Here is a 17,605-nt window from a genome sequence, read left to right on the forward strand (position 1 = left end):
ACTAGAAATGACATCGAGGCCTGGGTTGTGTTTCAGCTCCAGGCCCAGAAAAGCAACAAAACTGGACAGAGCAACACATGGCGGACACCAGGACCAGATACAATGACTAATGAGCCCCTGCGCTGGTGTCAGCCAATCAGTAGAGACCACAAGCCTGAAAGAACACACTTGGAAGTGCTGATGAATACTCTATTGACATCCTCCCCTGAGACCACCCCTAAGAGCTCCTCCTTTAGAGAGGGGATATAAACCCTCAGGATGGAGGACCCAGTGTGTGCTCTTTCTCTCCCTAGAGCACACCTGCACCTCTCCCCCTTCTTCTTTCCTCAAGGTACGTATCTTTGCTCTTGGTCTCCTAGGCCGCAAGGGCCCTTCTTTGGTCTCTGTAACTTGTATCCTGAGCCCGTGCGGCCCAGCTGGCTCACTTCTTCCATGGCTCACTACTTCTATCTCTGTGACTTTCTCAATAAACTTTTGCTTGGATCTGAGTCTTGGCTCTGAATTCATTCCCAGCCAGAACTCAACAACCAAGGTTGCTGATCCGAGGTCCATTTGCCAGTAACAGTCTGGTGCCGCTGTGCTGCCAACAATACTGTATACCATATTCTCTATGCTATATGCCATAAATGTGAGACTATAATATAACATTTGCATTTACTTATATCCACATTAGAAAAAAATCCACACACTAAAAAAACAAAAAGGAACTTATTAATAAAAGTGATTAGCTCAAAGTGGCTACAGGGGACGTGAGGGAGGCAGGGACAGGTGGTACAAATATCTTAACACATACTTTAATTCTGAACTTTGAATAAAATAATACTGTATTAAAACTCTTTTGTGAAGCCCTGGCTAGCATAGCTCAGTGGATTGAGCACGGGCTGCGAACCAAAGGGTCGCCAACTCAATTTCTAGTCAGGGCACATGCCTGGGTTGTGGACCAGGTCCCCAGTAGGGGGCGCGGGAGAGGCAACTGAGGCAACCAAACATTGATATTTCTCTCCTTCCCTTCCCCTCTCTCTGAAAACGAATAAATAAAATATTTTTTTAAAAACTCTTCTGTGATGTTTCAGGATAACTAAACAAACTCAAAGTCCACTACCTCAGAGAGACAGGTAGCAAGCTGTCACGACTTGCTTGCCCGCCAGGAGCAGTTTCCAAACAGCACCTGCCATTTGAAGGAGCAGGACACAGCAGACACCAAGCGTGTCCCAGCCCTCCACACACCGCAGGCTGAGCCTTATAAACAAAACACGGCTTTGAAGAGCGACAGGGGCTCCATAATTAGCCTTGTCAACAGCAGGAAGGAAGGTGAATAAATCCAACCAGTTCCCCATATTTAAAAAAAGACCCTTTAAAGTCTGCAGAGTGCTTTTACCTCCCTTATCTCTTAAACCATCTCTTTGAGGAAGGCACTAACAACCGGGAAGAGACTGAAGCTCAGAGAGATCAAATGCTGCCCCAGAGCACACAGCCAGTGCACTGTGCACGGGGACTGGATCCCCCATCTCCTGGCACCACGTCTGTTGTTTCCCCTCCTACCGCCTGGACCTCCCTCTGGCCACTCCCCACCTCGGGCCCCAGAGCTGAGTTCATGCTGGAAGAACTGCGCAAGTAAACGGGGATGGTGGGTGTCTAAGGTGAGATTCTCCTGTTTTCCTTCAGATTCGCCTCCCCCAGGTCCCAAAGAGACAGTTCTAACAGCCCCTGAAGGAATTCAGTATCAGAAAAGAGAAACTGGCCCTGGCTGGAGTGGCTCAGTGGATTGAGCACTAGCCTGCGAACCAAAACGTCACCGGTTCGATTCCCAGTCAGGGCACATCCCTGGGTTGCAGGCCAGGTCCCCCGTTGGGGGCGTGTGAGAAGCAAATGATAGAATCTCTCATACATCAATGTTTCTCTCCCTCTCTTTCTCCCTCTCTTCCCCTCTCTTGACAAGTAAATAAAATCTACACCGACAGTCTTCAGCTCCTCGTCCTCACCTGGAATCAAAGAGGGTGCCGTCCAGCAGCGTGCCGTTGTAATGATACCGGAGAAAGTCTCCGCTCTGGCTTCGTCGCTCACAGGTTTCAGGCACTACCTTATTCTCAATGGAAATGCCATCCTTGGGGTTGTGAAGGTCCAATAAGGCAACATCGAACACCAGCGATGCCTGTCCCGGGATGTCCTTCCCTACAGGGGAACAGAGGAGGCTCACGAAATCAGAACGTGAGATTCAGAAGGCACTGTAACCTCAACTCAACACCCTCCATGGCGGGGCAACGCGTTCCCTGACATTTTCAAGCCAAGGAAACACATGTTCTTCCCCATCTTAGGCAGTTTCCCCCAGTGTCTCACCATGGGCTGGTAAGTGTCATTTGAAGCCTGACATCCTCAGAAAAAGGAGCACCGTGTTACTGATGACACGAGAGACTCCTGGTGACACAGGACAGCAAGAACTAGGGAAATTCCTGGGCACATGGAATGGGGAAACTGAGACGAGAAAATTAAATGTGGCCAATCATTTTGAGCAACTTACAGCCAGCTGTGAATCACAAGACTTTATCTTCCCTAACCAAGGACACGCAAGCGTAAATGGCTTACACCTCTCCTCCCTGACCAGAGAATACATGGCTTCATTCACCCTCGTCTGGGAAATAGAGCACAGAGACCCAGTTAATGCCACTGTGCCAGCTAAACCCAAGGACAGGTGAAGTCAGGGGAACAAATAACAAAAACACCATTAAAAGCCAGACAGACCCAAGATAAGAGTAAAACAGTCTAACAAACCAAAGAATATTCCCAAACCCCACTATGCGCTCACTTGGACACATCAGGATACCAAAAAAGCACCAGGAAAGCTGATGACTGTTCTGCTGAAACCCTCCCCTCAGACTCTCAGCCACAGAAACAGATAAAAAGCCCTTGGGACGAAGACTTAAGCAGGTGGCTCGCTCCGGAGCTCACCCACATCCCTTCCTGCGCACAGATCTTTTATTTCCTCCTGAATTCTAAGGGTCCAGAGGACACGTGCAGCCTGGGGAGCAGTAGGCAGAGGCAGTGCCACTCAGGTTTACTCCCCAAACCTGTCTCCAGAGCCCCCTTTTTCTCCGATGGCATGGTCAGCTAACAGCAGCCCGCCTTAGCTCACTTCTCTCTCTGCAACCTTCACTCCTTCCTCTAACTTTTCCAGGGAGCCAATGCAGAGAGCATCGCCTAGGCTCTCTCCTGTCACTTCTTCTGCCCTAAGTCTTCCCTTTGTTTCACTCTCCGCAGCCTTAATAAATGCGCTCTCAAAGTCACCTGGACTCGTGTTGTGAAATATTTCCTACACGAACTCAAGAACCCACACACTACAGGCCAGCCCGAGGCAGACCCCCTCCAGGCCAGTCTCCAGGAACACCGTGGCCCTATTTTCTACACTTGTGCTGGCAAATCAAGGCTACGAGGGCGCACCCATGTGCAAACCCCAGTACCAACCCCTGTGGGTTCCTGTTCATGTACAAACGGAAATCACAGCTATTAAAAAGGACAAATTCCAAAGCTCAGGTGTGGTCCTGGAGAACACTACCTAGACTTGTTCTCTGGAAGCCACAGCCAATTTTTTGAGTTAATATGCAAAATTCAATCCTCTAAGTGCCTCCAAATCAAGATATAAATAAAAGTAAAGTTTGCCAAGGTAGAAGGAAAGAATTGCACCCATAATCTAAAATAAAAATAGTCCTCAAATCATTTCTATCTCACTTCTGGATGGCACTGCCTCTTTTAGCTCTTTCTAACAGGAACAATACATCGAATATCACAGGGTGATATTCACAGGGCAAGATTATTGGGCTCTAGCTTTTCCCCCCAAAATCAGCATCAACCAGTAAATAGCTCTAAATCCAGTACTCTGGGACAAAAGGAAGTTAAATGATGAACCACTGAGTCAACCCTTGTCCTTGCCCTTGTTACATCATGCAAAGGACTGGGCACGTGAGCCGCGTGGCAAGCCGGGCCTGTGCTCTCTCAGCTGGCGGTCTCCCTCCCCCCACGAGAGGGGCGAGGACAAAGATGATGAAATCCACGCCACCAGGCTGCTGAGTCGGCCTCTGGAATGCACCGTCTAGCCCTGAAATGTGGGCATGCACGTGGGAGAGTGTGCAGTACAATTTTTACCCTTCCTGCTTTCCTGTATCTTCTTTTCCTTCGTTTAGATTTAAATTTCTGTTGGTCTCATCCTACCATCCTTTTCACCAGGCTTCCCTTTTCTATCTTTTAATTTAAAAGAAAAAAAGAAAGCCTTAAAAGTCACGCAAGGGTTTACATTTTTCTGGCATTATCGTGTACTAATTGGCTGGGTTATTTTTGACAACTTTATTGAGTTATAATTCCCATACCATACAATTCACCTATTCAAAGGGATACCTGGATAGCTCTGTACAGTGTTAAAGTATAAAGTATTTAAAAAGTAACTATGTTAAATAAACTATTTATTTTAAATATTTAAATTATTAATTCTTTAAAATAAATAATATTCCTCACAATAGGCTGGGCATCTAGCTTTATCATATATGCTGGGTGGGTGTGGATGACAAACATCAAAAGAATTCGGGAGCCCAGGTGAATGAATGTCCACCGAGCAAGGAGGAGACCCCTGGAGCACTGACAAGAATAATAACACATCTCGGGAAAGGGAGAAGTAAAACATATTTACAGAAATGGTTCTGGAACTTTTCTTTCCGCAGGGAACACCCCCACCCCACCCCATTTCTTAAAGACACCATCTGCAAGTCCCCAGCATGTAAGTATATAAAAGTGGAGGGAAAGGGAGAAGGCTGAGCCCCACCCAGTCAAGTTCCCCTTTGCATTTGTCCCCACAGAGGCAATATCCCAGGTGAAACTCATCCTACTGGAAATGGAGGTACAAATCTGGGGGGAAAGTGGCAATTCTGGCATCAAATGCCAAATTTCTACTTTGATGTCTACAGTCTTCAGACTGTCTAGTTCAAATACTTCACAGATGGAAAAAAATGGGCTACAGAGCCTGATGCCCAAGGTTATAGCTTAGGAGGCAGTGGCAGACGGTGAAAGCCAGTGACCGTGAACCAGCGGAGTTGCCATCCTGCAGTCATCAGGCAGCAGGTGACCTAGACTAGCATGTTCCGCATAGCCCTGTGCCCCGTGGAAGTGCTCGGTGTCCGCCCCACCCAGCACAGTAGCACTCTGTGGTGTAAACGGCCACGCGGAGCTAACGGCTGCCATGCTGGACAGCGCAAGTCTGACCAGTGATTTTCAGACTTTTTTGTCTTTTGGCACACCTCAACTAATGAGCAAACTTCTGTGGCCCACCAAAAAATACATTATTTTACCGATCTGAAAAAAAAGGCATAATTTTGATTGATTTACCAAAACCAATAGTAGCAATTACCTACCTTTTTGCTCCAAAGTGACTTCTTAAAAAATCATGTGCCTATACTTGTATATGAGGATTGCTGGTACCAAGAATTAACCAGACACAACCTTATTATGCAACATGACCAAGAAGATGCAACTCTACTATCTGAACTATATTCATGGTTCAAGACAGGGCGTTCACACCAGACTGCTGCTGTTGTATCAGCCATTATCGCCTTTTTATTTGACAGTCTAAGGGAAAAGAGGTCAGTGCCCCTTGACTGAATAGCCAATATTACATGTTTCGAAAATTCTTGCAGCTGAAAACTGCTGGTCTAGACTGAAAGGTCTGGAGATTTCACAGAGCAAGTTGAAATCACTTTGGCAATAAAAATAGAGGCCACTGGGCGTGGCTGGAAAAGTGAGAAGGACTCACCATCCCCGTCTTCTCCGTAGGCCAGGAAGGGCGGAATGGTGACGATGCGCTTCTCCCCGACACACATCCCCAGCAGCCCTTTGTCCATTCCAGGGATCAGCCAGCCAATTCCCACATACGTGTCGTACGTTTTCATGCGATTATGACTGAAAACCAATGAGAAAGAGGGAAGTCCCATACCATGAGGACGTTTGCCACTCACCCCTCATAGGGTGTTCATTACCCACATCTCGGTTAACAAAGAACCCACCCCTGTCCCTGGAGACCAGCTTACATGGATCTTTGCTCCCAATCACTGGGCAGATGTCCTCAAATTTATCAAAGTGTGTAACTAAGCTATAGTGATTCACAAAAATAGGCCTGTTCTCTGTCTCACCAAATACGCCGGAAGAGAGGAAAGGGTTTCCTGTCCCCAACTTAGCACCTTGTGCCCACGCTTCTCCACTGCTTCATATACATTCAGCCTTCACCCTCCTCCTTGCACGGAAAAACTACAAAAATGAACCAAAAATGCCTGAACTACTTGGTAAGAGGGCCCTTCATTTCATGAGATCTGAAAATACTGTTAATTTAGATAAACATTGCTCTGAGGTGTCTCTAAGATGTACTACAATTTGACTCTGGTACCGCAGAGCACAAAGTATTACCCAAAAGCCTCAAGCAGAGAAGTCGATGCTGATGAGAGATGGGAAGGGTCTGTTTTCAAGTTTCTCCGGGGGCATGAAAAGCAGGTGAGACAGAGGAGCTCGGGGGTGTTTCACAGAGAGCAGCATGAGTGTGGATCTTACCTCGAGTCGAACAGCGTCCCATCCAGGAACGTCCCATTGTAGTGGTACCTTACGAAATCAGACACCTGGATGGTCCGAGGGCAACTCGGGGGCTTGAAGTAGGTGTGGATGTGAACCTGATCTTCAGAGTTCCAAATATCCATCAGAAGTACATCAAAGTGCAGCACTGAATTTGGGGGGATCACGCCGGCTAGAAATAAAGAAAGCTCACACTGAGAAGCTACTGCCTTTAGAAGCTACTAGATGTTTGCTGCCACGTAAACATCTAGTATCCTGCCAAGGGTTCAGGAAGAGCTGGCATCCAATTCCAAAATGAACCATACTCCCCCCTCCCACCCCCTGCCACTAAATGAAATTGAAGGAAAGGAGAAAAACAAAATTTTTCTCTCAACAAGGGTAACATTCACTACCCCTGTGTCAATACCACCTTCTTTCGTAGCTAGAAGAAATAAACCTAAGACAGAAAGAACTTTTAGGTCTGTGTGTGTACACTGCTTATTTTTCCCAATCTGAAGCTTCCAAAGATTCTCCAGTCGGCCTGCCCGACCAGTCTGCAAATGTTCTGGTGGTTTCTGCACAGGCATTTCCAAGCACGGAACAAAAACTTACAGACGCCTTCACTGCCGTACGCCAGCTTCGGGGGGATCTTCACAAAGCGCCTCTCATTCACGCACATCCCGACCAGAGCCTGGTCCATCCCCGCGATCAGCTGTCCTTTCCCCACAAACACATTGAAAGTGGAGTCTCTGTCATAGCTGGTGGCCCAAAAGGCAGGGAGAGAGAAAGAATAGTGTCACTAACCCCTCCCTCAGTGAAACCAACCTATGAAAATGCACCCATGGCCAGAGCGAGGGCACTGGGAGACAGACGGCCTGCAGAGGAGCTCCGGGCCCAGGAAGAGTTCTTGCAGGGTGGAATTTTTAAATTGCTGTGAACACAGCCCGCAGATCCAGTTAGAGAGCATCAGCATGACTCTTCCCTCCCGCCCCATATATATTAAGTGTATTTTGCAAAACAGCTACCAATATTCTACAAAAGATAGTTTACTACATTGCTGTGTGATTGGTCCCTAAAAGCAACACCCTACATACTAATGCCCAGGTTAAGATATGGTTCTTTTAAGTCAATAAGTCAAAGAGGCAGCATGGGGTAGCATAAAGGGTACGCAGACTCTTAGTCTGCTTCTTCCACTGCAAAAAACAAAATAAACAAAAAAAGGAGTGATTAATTATAGCCATCCCAAGATGTGTATAACATAATAGCATGAAAAGTGCTCTGAAAACCTAAGAGTCGTGCCAATGTTATATGACTATTATAGGTAATAGAAAGTCCCATGTAGCCTTGAAATCAGTAATATACAGAGTTTAAAGGCTGACTGGTAGGGCATTAGGTTGGAAAGTAAACCATGGACTCATGACTACAATTCATGCTCTCATCCTCTTCAATGCCAAATTCAGCAAACAAGGGTTTGCCTCCTAAGAAGAGACTGCTGGGTGCCTTGGGGGATGTAAAAGAAGAGCAAGGCATGGACGTTGTCTATAAAAAACAATCTAGCAGAGAGACCCACAGACTTGCAGACACTGTACTGCAGAGTACACCAGCAGGGCTTGGTGTGTAACAACAAAACCCTGGAAATGACTTTCAAGTTCAAGGGTACAGCGCTGGCTGCATTTAAAGCAAGGACACACATTGAAGGGTGTATAGCCATTTAAAAATAACAGATTTCTGTTATGGGGATGTGATACACAGCCTGAGGTATACAGTTAATAATGTGCATGTATTTCACATTTGTAAGTGGCGAAGAGAGTAGATCTTAAAAATTTCCATCACAAGAAAAATATTTTTGTAACTATGTCTGGTGACAGATGTTAACTACACTTACTGCAGTCATCGTTTTTCAATCCATAAATATCAAATTACTATGTTGTACACCCAAAATATGCTATATCTCAATTACACACCAATGAAAAATTTTAAAGAAAGCAGATTTTTATTTGCTGGCACAGAAAAAAGTGGAGGTTACAGAGCCATGATAGAAAATAATCCCACTTTAGCCCTGGCCGGTGTAGCTCAGTGGATTGAGTTCAGGCCTGCGAACCAAACAATCGTAGTTCAATTCCCAGTCAGGGCACATGCCTGGGTTGCAGGCCAGTTCCCAGCAGGGAATGCACGAGAGGCAACCACACATTGATATTTCTCTCCCTCTCGCCTTTCCTTCCCCCTCTAAATATAAACAAATAAAATCTTTTTTAAAAATCCCACTTTGAATTTACTTATATAGATGCACATGAAAAAATCCATGAGGTGACACAGGAAAATATTATCAATGATAATCTATGAGTAGATTTCAGGTGATTTAATTTGTTTTCTCTTTCATTCTCTCTTAATTTTCAAAATGATCATGTAATAGCTGTGTACTAAAATGTTGGAATTTACCTCACTAGGATGCACTGCCTTCATTTGGTCATCCACCCTTTATTCATTTCCTCTAAAAAATACTCAGGAAAACAGCACAGTCCCCCTCAGGACTGACCAGGGCGGCTTCGGCACACCCAACCCCCCCTCTTCCCTTTGTCCTCCCAGTTGTACGGCCCATGTTAATAGCCTTCCTTTCTCCAAGGTCAGTGAACAGAAAGCAAGATTCCAAGTTCAGGCCAACATGCCAGAGGACAAAAGAACATGGTCAGCTTTGTACCCTAGCTGGCTTTACACCTCCACCCCCAACCTCCGGAGGACAGACACCCACCCCCTCAAATGGCTGCTCTTGAATTCCGTGTGGCCCAGTCACCATGCCCTGTATGAACACCAAACTGGCAGGTTTGTGTTAATAATGGACCAGAACTCAAAGCTTCAGAGACTCTCCAGACACAGAACATGTGCAAACAGCACCAATGCAAAGGCTGAAAATTATAACTGTCTTCATCCACAGCCCCTGAATAATAACTACTACTTAGAGAGTGTTTATGATGTTGGGATCGGTAGCAAACTGCTCTTCCATACACTACCTCCCTGGATCCTCATACAATACTTTAGGGTGGGCGCTGATAACTCAGGCTCCTCGATGGTGAAAAATTTCCCACACTCACACAGTTAGCCAAGTCGGGAGAAAAGCTAGAACCCAGGACTGTTCAATTCTTACCCTCCAGCCACAGTACCTCCCTAGATGATTTGTAAGAACTGCTGTTGCCACCCTGGCTGGTGTGGCTCAGTGGATTGAGTGCCAGCCTGCAAACCAAAAGATAGCTAGTTCAATTCCCAGTCAGGGCACATGCCTCAGTTACGGGCCAGGTCCCCAGTAGAGGGCACGCAAGAGGCAACTGATCAATGATTCTCTCCCTTTCTCCCTCCCTTCCTCTCTTTCTAAAAAACGAATAAAATCTTTTTAAAAATAAAAAAGAATTGCTGGTGCCTTGCAGTATTAATTTCTTCATCTGATGCCTCCCTGAGCAAAGTGCTAAAAACAAAAAACACCCTTCTGTAAGAAAATGTGTAATTCACATATGTGAGATAATAACAATGCAAGACCAGTCTTACCTACTGCTGAAAATTCTGACCATCTGGAAAAATAAAGTCGTTCTGAGCAAATTTGTGCTGATCATTACAACTGGCACACGTTCATGCGCAGTGTCCAGTCCAGAACTGGTCATGAAAAGGAAGCTCAGGAATGAGCAGTTATACAACCTGTCCCAGTATCTGGCAGACTGACACCTTTTGCAGACATCCCAGGTCAGACCCTGCAGGAAACAGATGATATGCCCAAACTAGGCAGTTGCAAGAAGGTTTTATAAAAGGGGCTGTATGCAAAAGTGTGTGTGTGCAGGGTGCAGAGAAAAGGCAGGGACATTCAGTACCTCTGAGGACAAGTAGGGGGTGCTGTTGTCACAGACGGACCTGAAGGATCCAGGGACAGAGATGGGTAGCTCACGGCACCAGATAGAAGCTAAGGCAGGACCGTTGGTCTAAGGACACAGTCCACAGTGACTCTACAGACAGGGAGCCTGGGAATAAATAGCTCCACTCTGTCCACCTCCCTCCCTCTGTTCTTCTTCTGCTGATGCCCCATTGACTGAACCCAATCAGAAGCCAGATGACAAGGGGGTCACTAAAATAAACTTCTTGTATCACTGGACAGGGGAAAGTAAACCTGGAAAGGCAAGGTTTACTGGAGGTAATCATCCATTACCTCCAACATTCCCCTCTCCTCTCCACGAGCTTATCTTTCTCTCCTGCTCATTCTCTGCTGTAGACCCTTCCATCACTTCCCCTGACAATCCTACCCTCCCCTGCCCCATGGGGTACTGGGCGGTGACTGTGGGACCCTCCAATGGCACTCTTCGAGAATAGCAGCCCTAAACCCAATAAGACCCGAAACATCATGTAAAACTATCATACTCTCCTCGCCGAGGGATGTCCAACCTTTTGACATCTCTGGGCCACACTGGAAGAACAAGAGTTGTCTTGGGACACACATTAAATATACCGCAATGCATAATCATACGCTCAAAAATCTCATCACGTTTTAAATAAATTTACGATTTTGTTTTGGGCCACATTCACAACCACCCTGAGCCACATGTGGCCCACGGTCTGCAGGTTGGACACCCCAGAAAGCACACGTCACCTTGCAGCATGTTCCTCAGGATGAATGACTACCCCTGCGCTGTATTCGTAAAGCATAAATTACCGTGGCTCCATTTCTAAGTGTAAGTTTCAACCTGTAATGAGGATGAACCTTTAGAAAAACACATGGCAAACTGAACACATTCCCTCTCTGGGCCCCCAAAGCCCATTCCTTCCCCAAGCTCCTAAGTTCCTCTTTTGAAACAAGGAGGAAATGAGACCGTTGCTGTGAAGAGATGGCAACAACATTCTGGAAGGTGGAAAGGGAATGGAGCAGCAGGGACTGACCTAGAAGGGAAGACACAGAATCTCGATGTATGCAAAGGGGATGTTGGCCAAGCGCCCTCTGTGCGCCTCGCAGAGACTGCAGGCTGGAAGGCGTTAGGGCAGAAGGAAGCTGGGAGCTGGTGAATCTGCATTCAGAATAGCTACACCCCACCTCCAGTCCCTTTCCCATTCCTAGCAGCTTGGCGACTATAATTTTAAGCTTTATGGAATTATTTAACTGGTTTTTAATTACCACATGTATTACTTTTTAAAACTAAATTAACTTTTAAACTTTCTGCAAAAGTGACATACATGTATACCACGTGTTTCTGAGATTATTCTGATCTCAGATCCAGAAACAATAGAATAGCCACCACACAGGGCAGAAAACTGCCCTACAGTGAGAACTGTGGAAAAGTCAGCTCACTCTAAATGCAAGTTCTAGACCAAAAAAAAAAAAACTGGATACATTATTCCCCCCACTTTTACTGAGGTATAATTGACAAATAATTTTATGTATAATTGTATGTTTTGATCTGTGTATACAATATAAGATTATTGCCACAAGCTAATTAACATACCCATCACATCACATAATTACCATTTTCTTACATTATTGTGCAGAAAGCACTTAAAACTTACCTTCCAGGGAGCTACCTGCCCACTGGCTCCTCTCTGAGGACCAGGCCTACAGACGCAATGAGCTTTGCCACCCCTTCCCTTGCCTCCCACCAGTGGGACCCTGACCCAGACCAGACTAATCAGATACTCTCCTAGGAGTGTAGACCTGAAACAGATTGCAGCTAGCGTTGTTAGACCCAAGAGGCCACGTATGTGGTGTGGAAGTCTGCAGGAGCTCCCCTTTCAGGAAGGAGAAGGAGGAAGCCCCTCTGCAACCCCTCGGGGACACACAGAAGGTCACCTGGCTTCATGACTCTGCACCCTCAGGAGGAATCAGAGATCCATCCGAAAATTCCCTCCCTTTTGGCTAAAGCCAACGGGAATGGGTGTTTGTAGCCTCCCCTCCCCACCTCGAGGGCAGCAGTTTTATTTCAGACAGACTTTATTTTTTAAAGAAGTGTTAGGTTCACGGCAAAATGGAGAAGGTACAGAGACCTCCCACACACCCCTCCTCCTCCACATGCACGGCCCACCCCGCAATCGCAACCACACACCTCATTCATCACGATGGCCCATATGGATGTAGCACTACCACCCCAAGTCTGCAGTTTACACAGGGGCTCACTCTCGGGGTTGTACATTCCATGGGTTTGGACAAAGCCATGACATGTAGCCACCACCGTAGTATCATGCGGAGCAGTTTCTCTGAAGGACAGGGAGTTCTGTCTGTCTTATTCTCTGCTATATCCCAGCACCTACAACAGTAGGTATTCAATAAATATTTTCTCAATGAACAAATAAGTGAATGAATGAATATATAAAATAGAGTTGACCTCTGTTAATGAGTCTATGAGCCCTGGTCAGCATGGCTCAGTTGGTTGGAGCGTCATCCCATTACTGAAGGGCTACAGGTTCGATTCCCAACCAGGGCACATACCTAGGTAGTGGGTTCAACTCCCAGTCCAAGCATGTACCAGAAGCAACCAATCAATGCTTCTGTCTTGCACCAATGTTTCTCTTTCTCCCTCCCTCTCTCTCTGAAAACAATGAAAAAAAAATGTCCTCAGGTGAGGATAAAAAGTAAATAAATAAGTAAATGTGAGTCTGTGGTTCTCAAAAGGTGGTCCTCAGCCCAGCAGCATCGGCACCACCTGGAGACCTGTTGAGAATGCCATTTCTCAGGTCTCACCCAGACCCACTGAATCAGGAACTGTGTAGCTCCCCAGGGCATTCTGATGCATGCAGAGTTTGAACACCACTGTGTTAGAACACCGCCCCCCCCATAATGGGGCATACAGTATGCCCACAGTAACATTTACTGAGTGTCTGGACTGTAAGGGCCTGCATAGAGGCCTGGAGGTTTGGAATGAGCTGGCCAGATGCTAGGTTGGTTGCCTGCTAAAGATAATAGGAGCGCTTTAAACATCAGTCCCTAGGAGGAAATCAGAGCAAACAAAGAGATTGCCCCCTTCTAGGGGCTTGCTAGGAATGCTACAAAATCCTAACAGCTGTCTCAGGACAGGAGTGGCTGATGGCTGACAAGGTGCTCCAAGACCTGGAGCAAGAGAGCAGGAGCCCACAGACCCCTGCAGGTGGGAGCTGGCCTCTTCTCCCTGGGTGTGCAGTGGCAGCTGCAGCAGCGTGTAAAAGAGCCCACTCAGCTCCGAATGAAACCAGGCCATGTCCCAGCTACTGGCCAAGGGCTGAAGGGCTGGACCTCCTGGCGACTGCAAATGCCCAGCAGCTAAAACGATACCAACTGCTCCCAAGCACCAGGCAGAGAGGCAGGAAGAAAGCTCTGTGGAAAGAAAGGCCCTCTGAGGTTTATGACTCTGGACAGGGTGACAGCCATTGTTTCCTTCCGGGCAAGATCTCCAAATCCGGGCAGCCAAAAGCCCAAACACCTTCCAGTTCTCCTCGCTCAAGATCTTTGAGCGGGAATGGCAAAGTCACACCTTAGTACTTCATCAATTCCCAAAGGAATGGGGGCCCTAGAGAAAAACTCACATTAGTGAAGGACCTACCACCTCCACTCCACTGTCCACACTGGAGCCACAGGGACCTCTGTAAAATACAAGTCTGGTCCCTCACTCCCTGGAGTAAAATTCTTCAAGGGTTTTCCATTGTCCTCGGACAAAGTCCAAACTCCATATACCCAAGCAAGCAACATCCCTCTAAAGCTGGCCCAGCCTTCCTCCCTGGCCTCCTCTCACTGGTCCTTTTATTACCCCCGGTCACTACCATGTCCCCACTCCAAGCTCAGGCCACACTGAAGAGTCTGAATGTCCCCCTACACAATGCTCCCACTTCCAGGCCTCTACTATGCTTTTCCCCCTACCAGCCACGTCCTCCACTGCCAGCAACCCTCACCCCTCAGCATCTCCCTGTAAACTGTAATCCTCTTAGGTCGTATCTCTGCAATTCTGAGACTTCATCCTGACCCCATCCCCCGATGCCAGACTGACACACAGTTAGGCCTTCTGTGTGTTTCCCTAGCTCCACGCTTGTCTTCCACCGTGCATGTGGTAGACCATAGACTCTGGCACTGAAATGCCTTGGTTCAAAGCCCCACTCCACCACTCAGCAGCTGGCTACCCTGAGCAAATTACTTGAACTTTCTGAGCCTCAGTTTCTTCATTCGTAATGAGATATGTACCTCACTGTCTTACAAGGTTAAATGAACTTATTTAAGGTCCAATGAATTATAAGTAAAGACATGTGGTGAAAACTGTATGTGAGCTCTATGTGAGAAACAGAAGTGTGCTATTGCTTTTTCTGTACTTATCACACTAGGTAACTACCTGAACTATTAGTGGTAGGGGCAGACACCACATACACATTTGGTGAATGGATGGTCACTCCTCTGTATTCTCTCCACTGGCCCACACTGTCTCAGAGGGGCTGCTGTGCCTGCAGGGTAGAAAGTACCAGATAACTTGTTCCAGTGGGTGTTCCTAAATACCATCAGCACAAGCGGGAAACTCTTCCCTATTTCTAACTGAAGAAGCAAATGAAAGAAGACACACATATGGTCAATAAACACATGAAAGCATGCTCAGCATCAGCAGCCATTAAGGAAATGCCACTTAAAAAACCACAGTGAGATTCCACTTCACACTCACCTAGGATGGCCATAAGTAAAAACACTGACAATTACAAGCATTGGGAGAATGTGGAGAAATTGCAACCCTCATGCATGGCTGGTGGTAATGTAAAATGGGACAGCCGCATTGGAAAACAGCTTGGCAATTCTTCAAAAAGTTAAATATGGTCACCATAAGGACCCAGCAATTGCACTCCTAGGCATACATGCAAAACATACATCCACATAAAACCTTGTACATGAATGTTCACACATCATTATTCGTAACAGCCAAAGAGTGTTATCAACCCAAATGCCCATCAACTGATGGAAAAGCAAACTGGGGTAGAGCCCTATAATGAAATATACACCCATAAAAATGAATGAAGTAGTGATACATGCTACAGCATGGACAAACCTTGAAAACATGAAGTGAAAGAAGCCAGAAACAAAGCCAGTAAGAGACAAGGAGTACATGAATGGCTACCTACGACTGGAGGGGAAGGGAGTGACTGACTGCTAAGGGGTCCAGGTTTCTTTATTGGAGTGATGAAAACATTCTGGAATTAGAGAGCTGTGATGATTGCACAACTCTGTGACTACACTGAAAACCACTGAATTGCACACTTTAAATGGGAAAATTATAGCATGTGAATTATATCTCCAAAGAAAGAAGTGATTGAAACAATAGTAAGAATGAGCATTTCTAAGCACTTGCTGTGTGCCCCATAGTAGGCTAAACAGCTTTTATAGATTCGCACACTGTCATTTCAAAAAAGGCAAAAGAAGAGCATTTTTTAAAAATCCTCACATGACATTTTTTCATTGCTCTTAGGAAGAGAGGAAGGGAGAGGGAGAGAGAGAGAAACATAGATTGGCTGCCCTCTTGTAGGGACCTCGACTGGGGCTCGAACCTGCAACCTAGGTATGTGTCCTAATGGGGAATTAAACCAGAGAACTTCCGGTGTATGGGAGGAACTTTGGTGTTGGTTGGGACTTTTGGTGTGGCTCCAATCAACTGGGCCACACCAACCGCGGTGGTAAGAGCGTTTTTAAAAAAAAAAAAATAACTTCATTAAGGAGCCTAGCCCAGCCTAGGGCGCAGAGCAGAGGCTCAACAGTTCTCTGAGCCTATTCATTCATTCATTCAGATGGCCTGCACCTGGGCAGTTGACAGTCTTGGGGAGGATGGCCCAGAGATGGAGCCAAAGAGGTCTGTTAACCCAGGAAGCTAAACTGGAGTGAAGTGAGGCAGAGGGGCTGTGATATTGGTTTAGGGGAAGGAATCGTGGGCAGGGTGCAAGGCCTGCTCCGGACTACCTCCCACCTAAGGGAGGTTCTCTAAGGCCAGAGGGAGGTAGCGGTACTTAGCTGCACAGACTCTGAACTTGGATTGTACGGATTTCAACCTGACTCCACTTAAACGAGTTTCCTAGCCTCAGTGACCTCAAGTTGTAAGAATTAAATGAGTTTCTTATATGAAAAGCACTTAGAACTACTCTGGCACGTTGTAATATCTCCATAAACAGCCGCGCATCTTCTGCACGACGGTGCCTGCGAGAAGGAACCGGGAAGGGGCGGCAGGCGCACATCCACATGGGCCCTGTGGGTCGACCCGCGGAGTGGCTGTCCCACGTAGATTTCGCGTATGTAAACGTGCAGGGTGCAGAGGGAGGGCGTGACTCCTCCCAACTGCGTTGCGCAAGGTCTTCTCCAAGATTCCAGTCCTGGGTGAGAGGACCCTGGGACGAGGGCACGGAGGCTCTATCCTCAGCCTAAGGGGTTTAGGGTCCGTGAGCGCCCGAGTAGGAGGAGGGAGAGGGAGGCGCGCGAGATGCGCGGGGCGGAGCTGGGGGAGGTCCATCGGGAGGGAAAGGCCTGTCCGGAGAGCGGGAAGCGGGAAAGCCCGGGGGGCGCTCGGGGCGCGGTACCTGGAGTCGAACTTCTGACCGTCGGGGAACGTTCCCACATAGTGGTAGCGCACGAAGTCACCGCTTCGCACGGTGCGCGGGCACTCGTCAGGCACGAAGCGCTGTTCGATCTGCAGCTCCGAGTCAGAGCCCAGGCCCAGGCCGGCGACGGGTGCTGCTTGTCCGGTCACCCAGAGCAGCAGCAAGAGCAGCGGCGGCGGTGGGGGCCGCCAGCCCCGGGCCCTGAACGCCATCGGGGGCAGCGAGGAAAGGAGCGGGCGGGGCGGGAGGCAGCGAGCTCGGAGCGGGCGAGGGCACGCGGAGCTCGGGCGGTGCGCGGGTCGGGCCTGGAAGCTACTGCGTTTGCAAACGTGGAAAAGACTCCCGGCCCTCCCCGGACCGCAGCCACCACCCCCTCGCCCTCGTCCCCCGCCCCCGGCCACATCCGAGCGAGGGGAGGAGCTGCGGCCCCGCGCGGGGCGGGCCGGCAGCGCCCTGCCCGCCTAGCCCGGCCCTCCGACCCGCT

General features: G+C 47.7%; 1 protein-coding gene across 1 annotated transcript in view; it reads right to left on the reverse strand.

The window, feature by feature from the left end:
* Positions 1–17,550, reverse strand: part of FKBP9 (FKBP prolyl isomerase 9) — a 34,271-nt gene extending 16,721 nt beyond the window's left edge. The window contains exons 1-5 of the mRNA XM_037041166.1: positions 17,101–17,550; positions 7,189–7,334; positions 6,580–6,769; positions 5,792–5,937; positions 1,983–2,172 (exon numbers count right to left, since the gene is read on the reverse strand). Of these exons, the coding sequence (XP_036897061.1) occupies positions 1,983–2,172; positions 5,792–5,937; positions 6,580–6,769; positions 7,189–7,334; positions 17,101–17,333 (905 nt within the window). The 5' untranslated portion in view covers positions 17,334–17,550. The remainder of the gene's footprint in view (positions 1–1,982; positions 2,173–5,791; positions 5,938–6,579; positions 6,770–7,188; positions 7,335–17,100) is intronic.
* Between the last annotated feature and the right edge of the window lie 55 nt (positions 17,551–17,605).

This window comes from Sturnira hondurensis, unplaced genomic scaffold (genome assembly GCF_014824575.4).
Source record: "Sturnira hondurensis isolate 20B ecotype Veracruz unplaced genomic scaffold, ASM1482457v3 Scaffold0002840, whole genome shotgun sequence".
NCBI classification, from domain to species: Eukaryota; Metazoa; Chordata; class Mammalia; order Chiroptera; family Phyllostomidae; genus Sturnira; species Sturnira hondurensis.